Source organism: Ranitomeya variabilis, chromosome 4 (genome assembly GCF_051348905.1).
Source record: "Ranitomeya variabilis isolate aRanVar5 chromosome 4, aRanVar5.hap1, whole genome shotgun sequence".
NCBI classification, from domain to species: domain Eukaryota; kingdom Metazoa; phylum Chordata; class Amphibia; order Anura; family Dendrobatidae; genus Ranitomeya; species Ranitomeya variabilis.
The window spans coordinates 524587671-524606555 of record NC_135235.1 but is presented as its reverse complement, the minus strand read 5'-3'; the positions used below and the strand labels follow the sequence as shown (position 1 = coordinate 524606555).

The following is an 18885-nucleotide window of genomic DNA, read 5'->3' as shown; positions in this document are numbered from 1 at the left end:
ATATTTAACATGGGGGGCGCATGGACATGCGTTGTCTTGCGTTTTGTGATGCATGCGTCATTTTGGCGCAACTGTCAGGGCGCAGAGGACGCTGCATGATGCAGTTTTTTCTGCGCCAAAAATCATGCAAAAAATGAACACATGCGCCAGAAAACGCTGCGTTGTGCATGCGTTGTGTCGCCGACGCTGCGCCGCACAACGCAAATGTGAACCTATACGGCCACAGCTTCTGCTCTGATTACACGGCCACAGCTCTTGCAATGATGATTACACGGACACAGCTCCTGCACAGATTACGCGGACACCGCCCCTGCACTGATCACAGTTCTTGCACTGATGATTACACGGCCACAGCTCCTGTTCCTGCAATGGTACTGACAACCCCATCCACTGACTGCAGGGATAAACGCAGGAGCATTGTGGTTCCAGCACGTGACAGAACGTAATGGAAGGGCGTGGCACGTGTCTACAGAATACTAGTCAGGGAGTGACCCGTATAGTGGGCGGGGTGTCATAGCGCAGAGGGCGGGGTTACATTCCCTCTCTCTTGCCTTATCCTGGGCGGGGCTGGAGGTCTTGGGGTGTGCCTCGCGCTGTGGGCGGGGCACTCTGCGGTTGGAGCCGCCACAATTGACGCGGTTACGTCGTGTTTTTGCGCGGCTCCGCCCCTCTCGTTCGCTCAGTCAGTCTGTCAGTCGGTAGAGGCTCGTCTGGGTCCGTTCAGTCCAGTGCACGGTCCGGGCAGCAGGGTTTTCTTTTTTCCTCAATTTGTGACAGGCCGCAGGGCTTCTGTTCTTATCATGCCGGACCGCAGACTTTTCGAGCGGCTCCCCAGCGACGTGAGGCCCGTCAACTATGGGCTGTGTCTCAAGCCCGATCTCATAGACTTCACCTTCGAGGGGAAACTGGAGGCTGCTGTGGAGGTAAAAGCTGCGGGGGCTGCACACATGGGCTAGTAATGAATGTGTATGGGTGGATGTGTGAGTTCTGTGCACAGGTACATCCGTCTGTTGTTCTCTGTTATATGCCCCTGCTTGTAGTACAGCTGTGGGGTCCCAGCCATGGCCCTCTCCATGCATGGACGTGCTCCGTGTGGGGTCTCCTAGGTGGGTGTGTATATCATGTATGTGTGTCCTCTTCTCCCCTCGCAGTGAATCATGTGTTACTCATGGACTTTACACAGCAGAAGTTGTAGGGCAGGGAGTGACCGAGCCTCCACATGGAGTCCTGCAGTGCTCGGTGTGATCGGTGCAGCTCCTCTCTCCTTACACTGTGGGTTTTGGCTGCCCCCCGGCACACTGATGCCCCCCCAGCACACTGATGCCCCCCCCAGCACACTGATGCCCCCCCCCCAGCACACTGATGCCCCCCCCCCAGCACACTGATGCCCCCCCCCCAGCACACTGATGCCCCCCCCAGCACACTGATGCCCCCCCCAGCACACTGATGCCGCCCCCCCAGCACACTGATGCCGCCCCCCCAGCACACTGATGCCCCCCCCCAGCACACTGATGCCCCCCCCCCAGCACACTGATGCCCCCCCCCCAGCACACTGATGCCCCCCCCAGCACACTGATGCCCCCCCCAGCACACTGATGCCCCCCCCCCAGCACACTGATGCCCCAGTAATTGGGTGGTCAGCAGACGTGTAATCATAGGCAGCCGCTCCTTCCCAATATTAGGACATCTATTGATCATGTGTAGCCCTACATGCAGGTCTAGTACTGATGGTGATTGGTCTTCTCTGGTGAAGCATCTTACAGGGAACCAGTCCTAAATCTAAAGTGCCTGCTGCAGAGGCACATGACCCAGAGCCTGGCAGGTATGTCCTAGGCCTCATTCACACGTGTGTAAACAGGGGGAAATGATACCAGTGTCATCAGTGTGTCCTCAGTGGTTTTAGATATAAATTACTAAGCTTTTCCTATACTTTACAATGTTGTCCGTCATGCTGTGTCCATGGTTTTTACTGACCCATAGACTTGGCCTTTTACATTCATGCTGCCAGAAAAATACAGACATGTGAGTAACTCCATAGATTATAGTGGATATTAGAGAAAAAAAATCCAGGTATCCCATAAAAACGAATTTACTTGTAAATCATTTAAAAATATCTCAATCGGCATAAAGAGTCACCAGCCCCCAATGCATTGCAGTGATTGAAGACTGCATGGTTTGAAACGTGTCTGCCGCAGTTTATATAACCCCCTTGGGGGCTCGAGACTCTTTATGCCGATTGAGATATTTTTAATGATTTTCAAGTACATTTGTTTTTATGGAATACCTGGATTTACCGATTGGTTTTCCTGCTGCACCACTGAAGTTCTGTGCCTTGGATTCCTCTCTATATTTGGGTGAGCTGACAATACCTTTCCTTTTAATAAATCATAGTGTTTACGTGTTGTATTCGAGAAAACAAACAAACTAAACAGATGCAGCGTATATGTGCGACAGACGTGTATGAGGCCTTACTCTGAGATGCCCCCTAGGGACCACAGGAAGACACCGGACTAGTCCAGCCCATCCAGGTGATAGGTGTGTCTATGTACTCACACAGGAGAGACCCCTCAGTTACCTGGAGCAGTGTGGGAGAAGCCGTCTGGGGACCACATTAGTCCAGTCACGTCTCTCCCTACGGGTCCCAGCTGGCTTTTCAAACTGTTTTCTGTGTTTCTGAGTAAAATATCCCTGGCTGCAATTGTACAGCCAGGTTTTGATTCGTGCTGCCCATGGATCAGGCAGCTTGAATGTAATGACCAGTTCTCGTTTAAGTGATTTTCCAGGATAAACTTATGTTTGAGCCAAGGCTTGTGAAGGCATTAAGTAACCAACAGAGCTGTTAAAGGGGTTTTCCCCCTTCCAAAAATGTTCATCCCCAGCTGCTGTATGTTATAACCTAAAAACAGTCCTTTACTCACCATCACCAGGTCCAGTACTGTCTCTGGTGTTGTTCCTGCTGTCTGGTATTAGCCACATGACTGATGACACTTCGACAGCATGGCAGTCAATCAATGAGTTCAGCAGTATTGAAAAGAGGTGTTCTGTCTACACACAGAGCTACCGAACTCACTGATTGGCTGCTGTGCTGTCGCTGTGACATCCGTGCCGCAGCCAATACCGAACACCAGGGCTGGTTCCTGGACCTGGGGATGGTGAGCATAGGAAACTTGTTATTTTATAACAAAGTGCAGCCAGGGACAAATATTTTCTGAAATTGGACAACCCCTTAAATCAACCTATCTGTGTCCAGCACCGCCTCTCCTTCACTGCTCCCCACTACACTGCTACAGTGCTGGTAACCACTGCAGTCAGTCACTGAGCTCATGGCGGAGAGGCAGTGTTGGACACAGGGAATATGAGTTACAACTGGTTTTTTTTTATTCCATGTACATGACTTTGACAAAATAAATGGGATTTCCAGGATAAACTTTTAACATTCTCCTACCTCGTTGCACACTCATATTGGAATCTGTCTGTCCTACTTGTCTCCATCCACCGCTGATTATACCAGAGAAACACAGCATTGGGTGTATTAAAATCCGTCATGTCTAAAGGCCCCGTCTCACTAAGCGATTTACCAACGATCACGACCAGCGATACGACCTGGCCGTGATCGTTGGTAAGTCGTTCTGTGGTCGCTGGGGAGCTGTCAGACAGCTCTCTCCAGCGACCAACGATCAGGGGAACGACTTCGGCATCGTTGAAACTGTCTTCAACGATGCCGAAGTCCCCCTGCAGCACCCGGGTAACCAGGGTAAACATCGGGTTACTAAGCGCAGGGCCGCGCTTAGTAACCCGATGTTTACCCTGGTTACCAAAAAAACCAAACAGTACATACTCGCCTTTCGGTGTCCAGGTCCCTTGCCGTCTGCTTCCTGCTCTGACTGAGATCCGGCCGTACAGTGAGAGCAGAGCGCAGCGGTGACGTCACTGCTGTGCTCTCACTTCTCACTGTACGGCCGGCAGTCAGTGAGAGCAGGAAGCAGACGGCAAGGGATCTGGACACCGAAAGGCGAGTATGTACTGTTTGTTTTTTTTGGTAACCAGGGTAAACATCGGGTTACTAAGCGCGGCCCTGCTCTTAGTAACCCGATGTTTACCCTGGTTACCAGTGAAGACATCGCTGGATCGGTGTCACACACACCGATTCAGCGATGTCAGCGGGGCCTCAACGACCAAAAAAAGGTCCAGGCCATTCCGACACGACCAGCGATCTCACAGCAGGGGCCTGATCGCTGGTACGTGTCACACATAGCGAGATCGCTATGGAGGTCGCTGTTGCGTCACAAAACTTGTGACTCAGCAGCGATCTCGCTAGCGATCTCGCTATGTGAGACGGGGCCTTTATTATTCTTGTGTAATAACTGTGTTCATTTGGATCTCAATGACATTATCTGATTAGTATAAGCAGCTGTGATTAAAGGTACCGTTAAGGCCCCGTCTCACTAAGCGATTTACCAACGATCACGACCAGCGATATGACCTGGCCGTGATCGTTGGTAAGTCGTTGTGTGGTCGCTGGGGAGATGTCACACAGACCGGTCTCTCCAGCGACCAACGATCAGGGGAACGACTTCGGCATCGTTGAAACTGTCTTCAACGATGCCGAAGTCCCCCTGCAGCACCCGGGTAACCAGGGTAAACATCGGGTTACTAAGCGCAGGGCCGCGCTTAGTAACCCGATGTTTAGCCTGGTTACCAGCGTAAATGTAAAAAAAAACAAACAGTACATACTCGCCTTTCGGTGTCCAGGTCCCTCGCCATCTACTTCCTGCTCTGACTGAGATCCGGCCGTACAGTGAGAGCAGAGCGCAGCGGTGACGTCACCGCTGTGCTCTCACTTCTCGCTGTACGGCGGCAGTCAGTGATTACCCTGGTTACCAGTGAAGACATCGCTGGATCGGTGTCACACACACCGATTCAGCGATGTCAGCGGGGCCTCAACGACCAAAAAAAGGTCCAGGCCATTCCGACACGACCAGCGATCTCGCAGCAGGGGCCTGATCGCTGGTACGTGTCACACATAGCGAGATCGCTATGGAGGTCGCTGTTACGTCACAAAACTTGTGACTCAGCAGCGATCTCGCTAGCGATCTCGCTATGTGAGACGGGGCCTTTACACTAAGCAACTTACCAGCGATCGCGACCAGCGACGTGATCGCTGGTAAGTTGCTGTGTGGTCGCTGGGGAGCTGTCACACAGACAGCTCTCTCCAGCGACCAAGCGACTTCGGCATCGCTGAAACTGTCTTCAGCGATGCCGAAGTCCCCGTGTAAAAAAAAAAAAAAAACACTACATACGCACCTTCTGTCGTCCTTCATGTCCCTCGGCGCTTGCCGCACTGACTGTGTCTCAGCGCCGGCCGGCCGTAACAGCGGTGCCCAGCGGTGAACCGCTGTTACTGCAGGTTCACCGCTGGGCTCTGCTTTACGGCCGGACGGCGCTGAGACAGTCAGTACGGCAAGCTCCAGGGGACGTGACGGACAACAGACGGTGAGTATGTAGTGTTTTTTTTTTTTACTTTTACCATGGTATCCATGGTAAATATCGGGTTACTAAGCGCGGCCCTGCGCTTAGTAACCCGATGTTTACCATGGATACCAGTGAAGACATCGCTGGATCGGCGTCACACACGGCGATCCAGCGGTGTCAGCGGGAGAGTTGCGATGAAAGAAAGTTCGTCCACTCTCCCTGCAACCAGCGATATCCCAGCAGGATCCAGATCGCTGCTGCGTGCCAAACATAGCGATATCGCTATGCAGGACGCTGCAACGTCACGGATCGCTGGCGATATCGCCTAGTGTGACGGTACCTTTAGTCTCTGTTTTGTTCCTATTAGGCTAGATTTAAAGGGGTATTTCCATCTCTGACAATTCTGGCATGTCAACAGTGTATATCATCACTAATACTTGGGGTCCCACTTTTGGGACATGCATCTGTAGGAGTTGGGCCCCGTCCTATACTTTCTGGAAAAGAGGTGGCTGCACGTGCTTGCCTCCCACCGTTAATTTGTATGGGAGTTCCAAAAGATTCTGTGGTGTAATAAGAGTAACTCAATGTCCTCTTTTTCTTGTATTGGTTATAACCCTCTTCTATCATTGTATTGCACTATCTTCCATGTAACCTATGACAATACCTCTGAGGGATTATAAATTGTGGTTGTATATACATGGAGCCATGGTATATGGCTTGTGCAGGAGCCCAAAGAATAATAAGAATCGTAGAACAGTGCCCAGCAGTATGTGTTGTACAGGGCCAACATGACTCGTGCATTTATCTTCCAGTGGAGACACTTCTGCTCCATTATTTCTTGTCCAGATTTCACACATTTTAGACTTTGGATGCTTGAGAATCAGGGCGTACGTTTTACTTGTTTTGTCCATGTGGTCATAATAGGAGAATGTGTTAGGAAACTCGTAGATGTGGCGCCCTGGAAATGTTGTGGCATGGGCAGCGTGACAAGAAGTGTCTGCTGTTGTCCAAGAGTATAATTGGCGGTTCAGCATGTGCCAGCCAATCATAGCTATGTCAAAAAAATAAATAAATGACAGCAACGTTTAAAGGAATTGTCTGGACCTGGGGTACAGGACTACTGCCACTCCGTGACTTCAGATTTGTGAATCACACTGGGATCGGACGGTAACGTGACTGCAAGTAAGTGGTTTGTATACTTCCGGCCACTTTCAGACTAGACATGTCTGACCTCACTTATTGTACTTGCATTGATTGAGGCTGTGCACATCTAGTCTGCATGTGACCGCATGTGTGAAAATCACATACTTAGGGTATGTGTCCATGTTCAGGATTTGGTCAGGATCTTATGCAGGTAAAATCCTGACCAACTCTGCACCTGAGGTCACTGGCAGGTCACCTGCGTTGTTCTTGAGTTGTTTCAGCATTGTAAGGACATGCTGCGTTCTGAAAAGATGCGCCGCATGTCCGTTTCCGCGGGTCTGCCGCATGCGTCTTTTAATGAAATCTCCTCCACTATGCTGTAACATCTGGACGCTGCGTGTTTGACGCTGCGGCTCTACGTAGCGTCAAACACGCAGCGTTTCCTGAACGTGGAAACATACCCTTACAGTTACACACCTGCCGGCACCAGCGAGTTCTCATAGCACGTTCTGGATAGAACCTGAAGCTTAGAATTTATTTCTCGTTTGCACACAAAAATAAATCAGGCTCCATGTGATGGTAAAAATTGCCATGCTGACCAAACTATTGAAAACTGGATCCAGAATGCTGCGGTATTGCTCCAAACAGGCTACTATGTGATAAAATATACATGCCCTTTGCCCCAGCAGCACTGCCTTGGTGGGCCCAGCTTGTGTTTATTGGCTAATAAACCTTATAAAGACAAGGAAGCTTATGCCAATTAAAAGCAGATATATTTTTATTTAATCAAAAATTATTTAAAAATCTTAGCATTATATTTAAAGGAAGCCTGTCACCTCCCCCGTCGTTTTTAATCAAAAGAGCCTTGTGCAGCACTAATGCTGCATTCTGTCAAGGTGGCTCTTTGAGTTGGGGTCCCTTCTAATCCTGCAATGTTCAGTTTTTTAATTAGGGGCTGAGGTATGGCTGGGAGGCGTTTGTGTCCGGGGGGAAAAGACATGCCCCCGGACAGACTACAGGTATGGGGGGCTAATTAAAAAAACAAATATTGCAGCATTAGAAGGGACCCCAAATAAAAGAGCCACCTTGACTGAATGCAGCATTAGTGCTGCACATGGTGGCTCTTTTAGTTAAAAACGCCGGGGGGGGGGGGGGGGGGTAGAGGGGGACAGGTTCCCCTTAAGTGAATAAAGGAAAGTACAAATGCAGACTTAAGGGACTCCTGAACTTGGCGGGCTCTGTTTATGGTCCGATGGGCGATGTTTTCTGTGCTTTTATTCACCCCTTCCTTTCCCACCGGCCGCAATATTGTCTTGAATTGGAATCATTCAATATTGTCTTTAATCGCACTAATGCGAAAAGCATTAGTGCGCATGCGCCGGCGCACTATGTCCCGGAAGTATTTCGCTGCGTTCCGGGACATAGTGCGCCGGAGCATGCGCACTAATGCTTTTTGGCTTTGCCCGCAGTTGGGCAAAGCATACTGCGCGTGCGCACGGCAAGATTGACTTGCGCACGCGTGTACTACGGAGGCAACCTAATCCAATTCAAGACAATATTGCGGCTGGCGGGAGAGGAAGGGGTGAATGAAAGCACAGAAAACACCGCCCATCGGACCGTAAACAGAGCCTGCCAAATTCAGGTGACAGTCCCTTTAAGCTGCCTGCATTAGGAATATCCTGAAGCCTAAAATGAAAGTATCAGGAGGTATACAAAAACATACAATATCACAAATTCAAATACATTCAAATGATATCATGCAATAGCAAAATGCATAGAAATTACAGAGACAGAGGTCTTAAGAAAAGGTGCATGACTTTTTTTATTTTTATAAAAAGGCTTGAAAGTTCATATGCATATACACTGTGTCAGGGTTCTTACCACCTGATGGGCAGTATGGCAGTGAAAGAGACATAGTAGCAGCAATGCAATGTGAAAGTCTGATGTCCAAAGATATGAGCCTACAAGTATAAATATAGAGGACTGTTTGTAGGAACCACATATAAATAGGGGTAAAAAAAATGGAATACATTTATGTAGGGCACAATGACCCAATGTGACCAAATGGATAAGCAATAATGCTCCTATTTGAATCGGTGGACACTATAGAGGTGTATACGTGCAAAAGGTAAAGTGTCTCTAGTGCATTAGGCTGGAAAGAGTATATTACCTGGCAGTGCAGCGCAGGGCCCCAACGCGCGTTTTGCGTGATGCTTCATCCTGGGGGGTAGCACTGCACTAGACACTTTACCTTTTGCACTTTGTGTTTAGGCTTGTAATAGGTGGAATTGTGTTTATTAGCTGTCCACCACATCCACCTGACCACTGCAGCTAGTAACTGTTGACAACAGCAATGTCAGCATGGGCGTCACAAAACTGCTGAGGCCAGTGATTGAATGTAGCGGGCACCTGGTTGGCATGTCATTCCTGCAGTACAATTAAAGGGATTTACCAGGTGAGTAGTAGCTTTGATTTAATGCAGTGTTGTATAATCATGACAACACCTTAAAATCAGATGAAATGAGGTTTTGTTATGAGAAGTTCCAAGTTGTAAACGTCTCAGGATTGTGATGAAAACGTTTTTTTTCCCTTCCCCATGACAGCATCGGTACATGAGATGGTCCCGCCCCCAAGAACAGGAAACCTGCATAGGAGATAAAAGATGGGGGCGGCACCTCTCTCCTCAGTTTGGTTTCCTGTTCTTGCGGGGAACCTGCGGTGCTGCATGGGGAGAGGTCTCCCTCGCTAAGCCGGTCTCTGAACCGAGGTCCGCGGTGGGAGCAGCGGCGGCGGCGTACGCGTGTCGCCTCCATACCTGGAGCTGCAGGTGCGTCCTTCCCACTGCGGACTCCCCGGCGTTCGCTCCTGGCCGGAGGCTGGGCCGGGGGAGAAAAATGAGCGTGCCCATCACGACGCTGGCGCCGACTGAATGGGGAACTTCCGGGTGTAACCGGAAGTGACGCTACACGCTGAAGAAGCGGTGTGCTGACACTCCCCGGGGGGGAGGAAGTTCAGGGGCGCACACACCGCTTCCTGCCCGCCTATATTTAAATCTACAAGGCGGCAAGCTGGCGCTGGGAACAGTCTCCTGCAAGATGGCAGATCTGAAGGAATCAGCGATCCCAGCAGACATCCCACAGCCTGTCGTGGTACTGAGGGTCCGGTGGGTGAGTGCCTTTGTAAGGCAAAGACATGTCAGTGACATTGTGTTTTTTGTATATATGCAGGGAAAGAAAGTTGCCTCTAAACAAAAGCATAAAGTATGTGCACTCTGTGATAGAAGCCTTCCCAAAACGTATGAAAAGCGTATGTGCCGCTCATGCATAGAGAAAACTGTGTCTGAAGAATCATCATCATTGCTTCAGAATATAAAAGATATTGTTAGAAGCGAAGTACAATGTACGGTAAAGGAGCAGTTAAAACAACATGGGTTGCAGAGCTCCGTAAACCCGCCCTCTATGTCTGCCCGGGCATCTGATGTAGAATCCGAGGGTGAACTGGGTGAGCTTCCGCCCGAGGAGGTTTCGGACCTGGACTCTTCAGATGAAGAGTGTGGCCGGCCTTATGTCTTATCAGAAGATGTGGGGAAGTTGCTAAAACTGGTCAGGTCCACCCTGGGGGTTGAGACGCCAAAGGAGAAGCAAACAGTTCAGGACTCTATGTTCAGTAATTTGGAGGATAGGAAACGGAAAGTTTTCCCATTTCATGATAACATACTAAATCTCATTAAAAAAGAATGGAAAAAAACGAATAAAAGAATTTCAGTTCCCCAGGCCTTGAAACGTAAATATCCCTTTAGTGAGGAAATTTGCGAGAAATGGGAAAAGGCGCCTAAGTTGGACGCGGCTATCGCAAGTACCTCCAGGGGCATAGCACTTCCCTTTGAGGACATGGGGGCCCTAAAAGACCCCCTAGATAAAAAGGCGGATGCCTTTCTAAAATCAGCCTGGGAAGCCTCAACTTGGGCGTTTAAACCTGGAGTAGCGGCTACTTGTACTGCCCGTGCCATGGTTAAATGGCTGGAGGAACTAAGCGACCAAATAAAAAACAAATGTCCAAGAGACAGACTTCTAGAAGTCATCCCTCCACTTCAAAATGCAGCAGGATTCCTGGCGGACGCTGCCATTGATTCTGTTCGGTTTTCTGCCCGGGCGGGTGCCCTTTCTAATTCAGGTAGAAGGGCGTTGTGGTTAAAAAATTGGAACGCTGATTTCCAATCTAAAGTGAAGCTCTGTGCGGTCCCCTGTGAGGGCCAATATTTATTCGGCAGCGCTTTAGATGAGATCTTAGAAAAAGCGGTGGACAAGAAAAAGCACTTCCCTCCACCTCCCTTCTTTAAACGACGTTGGTATGACAATCGTCGGTCCTTTCGAGGATCAGGTAGGGGCCGAGGCCGCCCAACGGATAGAACCACACGGGGAAAACCCTGGGGGGAGAAAAGAGAAAGAGGGTTTCTTTTCAATAAACCCCCAAAACTGGATCCCAAACAATGACGCCATATTTCAGGTGGGAGGAAGGTTACGTTTTTTTGTCCATCAGTGGGTAACCTTACAGCCGTCCCAATGGATAATCAACTTATCAGACGGCCTACGACTAAATTTCATCTCCCTGCCTCCCCACCGAATAAAAGTTACTCGTGTGGCCAAAAAGAACCAGTTAGTTCTCGAAAAAGAAGTTCGTCTTCTTTTAGACAAAAAAGTCCTGGTAAGGGTACCTCCACAGGAAATAGGAAGGGGATTTTACAGCACCCTTTTCCTCACTCCAAAACCGGATGGATCTTTAAGAACTATTTTCAACCTAAAAGAATTAAACAAATTCATCCGGGTAGAAAAATTCAAAATGGAGACTCTGAGAACGGCGGTAAAACTGTTGTATCCAGGATGTTATATGGCAGTGATAGACCTTACCGATGCCTATTATCATGTGCCGATCAGCAGAGAACATCAACAATTCCTGAGGTTGGTTGTGCAGCTGGGGCAAGTCTACACCCATCTACAATACCAATGTCTCCCCTTTGGGGTATCGGTAGCTCCTCGTATTTTTACCAAAATAATTTCGGAAGTAGCATCCTTCATAAGGAGAGAGAACATTCTGTTAGTGCCCTATTTAGACGATTTCCTCCTGATAGCAGACAATCAAGAAGATTGCATAAAAGCAGTTACAACAGTACGAGAGCTACTAACCAAACTAGGGTGGATAATAAACTTAAAAAAATCAAGATTGATTCCAGCCCAGATACAGGAGTTCCTGGGGATCCAATTAAATTCAATCAAACAGGTCTGTATCCTTCCAGACAGGAAAGTCGAGGCCATAAAACAACGTATAACACAAATACAGGTGGCCCAATACGTCTCGGTAAGGGAAGCCATGTCCCTCCTAGGCATGCTTACTGCAACAATTCCGGCAGTCCAATGGGCACAACTTCATTCAAGGGACCTACAGTGGGAGATCCTGTCAGAACAAACAAGAATACCCTACAATCTAAACCGGAAAATCGTATTGTCACGACATGTTCGGGACTCTCTAAGCTGGTGGCTAGATTCCGGAAATCTAAAAAAAGGGGTCCCATGGTCAATCCACAATCCGGTGATACTGACCACAGATGCGAGCCCGTTAGGTTGGGGAGCACACCTATCGGATCGGATCCTACAGGGTCTATGGGATCCACAGATGCAATTAGCCTCCTCAAACCTGAAGGAATTGACAGCAGTAAGGCAAGCAATTCTTCAAACAGAAGAAGATCTCAAAGGAAAACATTTAGTAGTATTGTCCGACAACAGCACAACGGTGTCGTATATAAATCGACAGGGAGGAACCAGATCAAGTTCCCTAATGGAAGAAGCAGGAAGACTATTTCTTTGGGCCGAAAACCACCTTTTATCCCTCACGAGTACACACTTAAAGGGGTCGGACAACTTTGTCGCAGATTTTCTGAGTCGTCACGTCCTGCACCAGGGCGAGTGGTCACTAAATCAAAGAATATTTGGAGAAATCTGTGCAATCTGGGGACTTCCTCAAGTGGATCTTTTCTCTACAAGGCAGAATCGAAAAGTAGAAAGATTCTACTCTCTAAACCCGAAAGAGAACCCGGAAGGAGTAGATGCGTTACTACACCAATGGAGATTCCATCTAGCCTATGCGTTTCCCCCGATCCCATTAATCCCTACAGTCCTGAAGAAGATCCGAGAAGAGAAATCACGCATAATCTTAATCGCACCCTTCTGGCCAAAGAGAGCTTGGTTCACTTGGCTCAGACGTATGTCCATCTCGGACCCGTGGATACTTCCAGAGGTTCCAAACCTTCTGCACCAGGGTCCGGTGACACATCCTCAGGTTCACAGCCTACACCTCACTGCTTGGAACTTGAGAGGGGACTGCTGCTAGCAAAGGGGTTCTCGGATCCGTTAATTACTACTCTACTGTCCAGTAGAAAAAGTCACAACTGATAAATACCAAAAGGTATGGGGAAAATTTTTAGAATTCTCGGGCCGAGGGATAACTGATACCGTTCAGAAAGTCCCTATATCTGAAATCCTAGAGTTTCTCCAAAAGGGTCTGGAGAGGGGATTATCTACCAGCACTCTAAAAGTGCAAGTCTCGGCGCTTAGCGCCTTGTTTGACCAAAAATTGGCTGATCACCCTTGGGTGTGTAGGTTTATTCGGGCCTCTTTTACAGCCAGACCATTCAAACCTCGTCCAAAGGTCGCTCCCTGGGATTTAAATTTAGTTTTAAACGCCTTGACCTCCTCTCCCTTCGAGCCTCTTTCCTCCATATTGGAAAAAGCGCTAACTTTAAAAACAGTTCTCCTGATTGCCCTTACCTCAGCCAGACGCATTAGTGAGCTTCAGGCTATATCTATAGACCCTCCTTATACTACATTTCTGGAGGATAGGGTAATTATAAAATCTGATCCGGCCTTCTTACCAAAGGTAAACTCGAAATTTCACAGGGACCAGGAGATAGTCTTGCCTTCATTTTGTGCCAATCCAAAATCCCAGGGAGAAGAAACCTTCCATTGCTTGGACGTCAGACGTTGCCTACTTCAATATATAGAAGTGACGAAACCATGGCGACAGTCTTCAGCCCTTTTTTGTCTCCTTTCAGGGGGCAAACGGGAAAAAAGGCCACAAAATCAACCATTGCACGATGGCTCCGTATGGCTATATCACTTTCCTATTCCTCTGCGGGGCAGGTCCCTCCACCTGGTGTTACGGCCCACTCTACTAGGGCTATTTCCACATCTTGGGCAGAGAGGGCAAATGCGTCTATAGAGCAAATCTGTAATGCAGCAGTATGGTCTTCACCCTCTACTTTCTTCCGCCATTATAGATTAAATCTAGGGCTGTCAGATCTTGCCTTTGGTAGAAAAGTACTATCTGCCGTTGTCCCACCCTAGAGGTTCTTTCTATTTCTTCCTCTCATGTACCGGTGCTGTCATGGGGAAGGGAAAAAATGATAATTACTTACGGGTAATTTGATTTTCCAGATCCATGACAGCACCGCTCTAGTTCCCGCCCTATCTTGGTGATGGTGTGTGATTCACAAAAAAAAAAAAAAAAATCTTAAAAAAAAAAAAAAAAACCCCACAAGCGAAAGATGGGGTAATAACCACTTAACATAACAATAGATAAATAGTCTTAGAGTTAAGTATAATTTATATATGCCTAAAACTAACATAGCGGTTACCTTACATTCTCTGTAAACAAACTGAGGAGAGAGGTGCCGCCCCCATCTTTTATCTCCTATGCAGGTTTCCTGTTCTTGGGGGCGGGACCATCTCTCATGTACCGGTGCTGTCATGGATCTGGAAAATCAAATTACCCGTAAGTAATTATCATTTTTCTGAAGCAAATTGCAGAGCAAAAGGCCTTGGGAGGTGCCAAAGACCTGAGCCTAAAGCAGTAATGGCACTGATCACTTGTGTGCAGCTAGAATATTAATTTTTCTGGTCATATGTTGCCACATGAAAGTGCCAGGTCAATATGTGGCAGCAATCCAATTTTAATCCAGTTGTAATGACTCTATATAATATATGAATTACACTTATTGTATTGAAGAACTGAAATAAATTAAAGGGAACCTGTCACCAGGTTTGGCCGATATGAGTTACAGCCACCACCTTTCAGGGCTTATGTGCAGTATTCTATAATGCTGTATGTAAGCCCCCGATCCGACCTGCAAGAGAAGAAAAATAAGTAAATAAGGGGGGAGGGGGGGGGGGAAGGGGGGGGTGGCGCGCGGTCCGGTCCGATGGGTGTCGCAGGTCCTGGTTTGGCACCTCCCATCTTCTTGCGATGCCGCCCTCCTGCTTGCTTCATGGCTCCCCAGCATCACGCTCCTGCGGAGGCGTACTTATCTGTCCTGTTGAGGGCAGGGTAAGTACTGCAGTGCGCAGGCGCCAGGCCTCTCTGACCTTTCCTGGTGCCTGCGTACTGCAGTACTTTGCTTTACCCTTTGGGTAAAGGGACATGTCCTGTATCCGTATATCCTACAGACTCCCCTCCCGGTATATTCAGACATTGGGTCTGTTACTTCTGTTTCCTACATGTCGCTTTTTGTTTCTGCAGTATGCAGACATATTTATAAACCCCACTGATTCAGAACTATGGAGCAGTCACAAAAAATCTGAACATACCCTCATTAAGCTGTCCTACCTGCAGAGAGTGGCCTTGTCATGAGGGTGGTCTCCCTCTGACACCCTCGTTATACATCGGGTCAATCATTGAATAAACCTCTCCTTATTGCTTGTAAATTGAGAGCTTGTTCAGTGTGACAGATCCACCTTAACTGGAAATGCCTCTTGCTTACTGGTGATGTTTGGGGAGATTATCAATCAGTCCCTAGAGATTGTATAAAACTTGCTCTGTTCGCCACGAAAAAAGAAAAAAGTCCATTGGCAGCTTAACCCAGAGGATTGTAGCTAGCGTTATCCTAAATGATCATTGTCTGGCTGTCACGTGCAAGCTTTTCCCTTTTGTCTAATAAGCTTTTTCCTTCCTGACTTGCGTGAGTCCATTGATCTTCTTCCAGGGTGTAAAGTACAAGGCTCTGTGTACATGTTTAGCCTGTTGTTTTCTGGCCTTGCAGCCCTGATTGTACCCCCTACATATAGATTCCTTCTCTGTGCACTTGCAGAACCATAGGTAGCATGTGGTTTCACTGGGTGCGCTGTTTAGATTTTTGCCCTGTGCAGCAGGTGCAGCCTGTCTTTCAGGTATCCCATCTGTAATTAAGTAGATATTTCACCGGTGAGAGTTGAACCTTTCCATTTTATATCCTAGTAATCTCTCATTTAGGCCGGCGTCACACTAGCGAGTTTTACGGACGTAAGAGCGCAGAAAATACGTCTGTAAAACTCGCCAAACAAACGGCACAATTATTCTCAATGGGTCTGGTCCTATCAACCGTATATTACGGATCCGTATTATACGGCTTTCTACGGTCGTACAAAATCGCAGCATGCTGCGTTTGTCAGCGTATTGCGCAAATAATACGCCAATGAAAGTCTATGGGGGCGAGAAAAATACGGATTCCATACGGACCAGCAGTGTGACTTGCGAGAAATACGCATCGGTGTTAGTGAAAAGCCGGTAATTCAATTGCCGGCTTTTCATTTCTCCTTCCCAAACCCGACAGGATATGAGACATGGTTTACATACAGTAAACCATCTCATACCCCCTTTTTTTTGCATATTCCACACTACTAATGTTAGTAGTGTGTATGTGCAAAATTTGGTTGCTGTAGCTGCTAAAATAAAGGGTTAAATGGCGGAAAAAATTGGCGTGGGCTCCCGTGCAATTTTCTCCACCAGAATGGTAAAGCCAGTGACTGAGGGCAGATATTAATAGCCTAGAGAGGGTCCATGGTTATTGCCCCCCCCCCCCCCCCCCCCCCCCCCGGCTACAAACATCTGCCCCCAGCCACCCCAGAAAAGGCACATCTGGAAGATGCCCCTATTCTGGCACTTGGCCACTCTCTTCCCACTCCCGTGTAGCGGTTGGATATGGGGTAATGAAGGGTTAATGCCACCTTGCTATTGTAAGGTGACATTAAGCCAGGTTAATAATGGAGAGGCATCAATTATGACACCTATCCATTATTAATCCAATTGTATGAAAGGGTTAAAAAACACACACACATTATTAAAAATTATTTTAATGAAATAAACACACCGGTTGTTTTAATATTTTATTGCTCTCTCAATCCACCTGAAGACCCTCGCTTGGCAAAATAATAAACCCACAATATACATACCATCCGAGGATCTGTCAGGTCCCACGATGTAAATCCTTCTGAAGGGGTGAGATGTAGCTCTGAACTTTACTTGCATACTTGTGGTTAATGTGGGTTAATTAGCTGTTCTGTCTTGGAGTAGACAGTATTTTATAGTTAAAAGGGTTGTCCACTTCTCAAACGACCTCTTCTGAATCACTGGTTCTCCCAGTAAAATACTACCTATACTCGCCTTCTTTGTTGGCCCAGTTCCAGCGGTGTAAGCTCTGCGGCTTCTGTGACATGTTATGTCATGTGATCCCTACTGCCGATTGGCAGCCGCAGAGATCAGCAGGGAAGTGGTCTTTATTGGCCACAGGAATTGTAGAACATAACGATCTCGCATGGGAGAGCCAGTGCCGACTCCGCTGGAACAGCATCGGGGGTGGATATAGGTGTCATTTTTCGTGGGGAAACATGGGATTTGAGAAGGGGTTGTCCGAGTAGTGAACAACCCCTTTAATGCTTTCCAGCCTTCAAGATCAATTTAACTCTGGCACAAATGTTAGTTAGCTAATGGGGGCTTTATGACATTGAATTCTAAAGACTATGATAATGCAGTGCTATGGAGGCATACAGTGCATGCAAAGATCCCACTTACCCCAAGAAATTCAGCTTGTGCCATGGTTTTCCACTCTACAAGCAATGTATGCCCATAATGTGGTATGAAAGGGGCCTCACATAAACATCATTATTACCTGTCGTGCAAGATTTCACTTTCTAGGTACACAGTAGAAATCACATATAATTATCGTAAGTCTATGAAGCATTCTAAGATTATGTAACTCCTCCTGGTTACTTCAGATGCATGCCTGTCCAACCTGTTCTGCCAAACTTCTATGTATACTGCCAAGTTGTCATTGATATATGGCTACGGGTTGTAAGAGTCTGGGATGGTTCCTGCTGATATTGGCATTACTTTGTATTATGTGCTTAAAAGGAACCTGTCGCCAAGTGAAAAGTGGGAAGTTTTTGCTCTTTTATTCTTGCTCCCCCCCCCCGGGTATTCTGTGTATTTGTTTTTTTGTTCCTTAAATTCACCATACAGTTCCAGAGATATGGGCTTTTTTATTTAGTTGTAATTTTTATAGTCTTTGCTAAGTGGGTGTGGCTCACTGAGTTCTTTTGGGGCGTGTCTTTGGACTGCTTTGCATGATTATTCTCAGCACCACCCTTTTGTAAGGACTAGTGATGAGCGAGTGTACTCGTTGCTCGGGTGACCTCCGAGTATTTATGACTGCTCGCAGATTTAGTTTTCATCGTGGCAGCTGAATGATTTACAGCTACTAGCCAGGCTGAGTACATGTGGGGGTTGCCTGGTTGCTAGGGAATCCTTACATGTAATCAAGCAGGCTAATAGGTGTAAATCATTCAGCTGCAAATGAAAACTAAATCTCCGAGGAGTCATAAATACTCGGAGGTCACCCGAGCAACGAGTACACTCGCTCATCACTAGTAAGGACCTTAAAAGCAGCAATAAATAAATAATATACCCATATCTCTGTAACCGGATGGCAGAATAAAAAAACAGACAGACAAAACAAAGACAGATTACTCAGGAAATCAGCTGGTATAAAAGAGCAAAAACTGCCCACTCTTGACCTTGTGACAGGTCCTCTGAATTTCAACATGTCCATGCTTTGTTTTCAATGCCAGAATTTTCTGGCAGTGGTTTATTTCCTATTGTGAACACACACATGCCCATTTGGCTGATTTGAGCATGAACGTGTATGAGGAAGGGAAGAAGCATGCCAGCTGGTATATGGGCACCTTTAGTCAGACCTGGCCATATAAACACACGTAATGAAAGCTAATGTCATGCCCACTGATGGACTGGGGGAAGTATATGACACATGGACTTAGTGACCACCAAACATGCAAGTAATGCCACTATAGGAAGGGAGCCAGTCCTCCGGTTTTACCCCAGACCTTTCACTGCTATAGAAAAGAAGAGCCAAAGAAGTCCCAAAATAAAATATCAAATTTATCAAAATAC

General features: G+C 47.4%; 1 protein-coding gene across 1 annotated transcript in view; it reads left to right on the top strand.

The window, feature by feature from the left end:
* The first annotated feature begins 639 nt into the window (after window positions 1–639).
* NPEPPS (aminopeptidase puromycin sensitive) overlaps window positions 640–18885 on the top strand; it is a 70311-nt gene continuing 52065 nt past the window's right edge. Inside the window, exon 1 of the mRNA XM_077252274.1 lies at window positions 640–923. Coding sequence (XP_077108389.1) covers window positions 801–923 — 123 coding nt within the window. The 5' untranslated portion in view covers window positions 640–800. The remainder of the gene's footprint in view (window positions 924–18885) is intronic.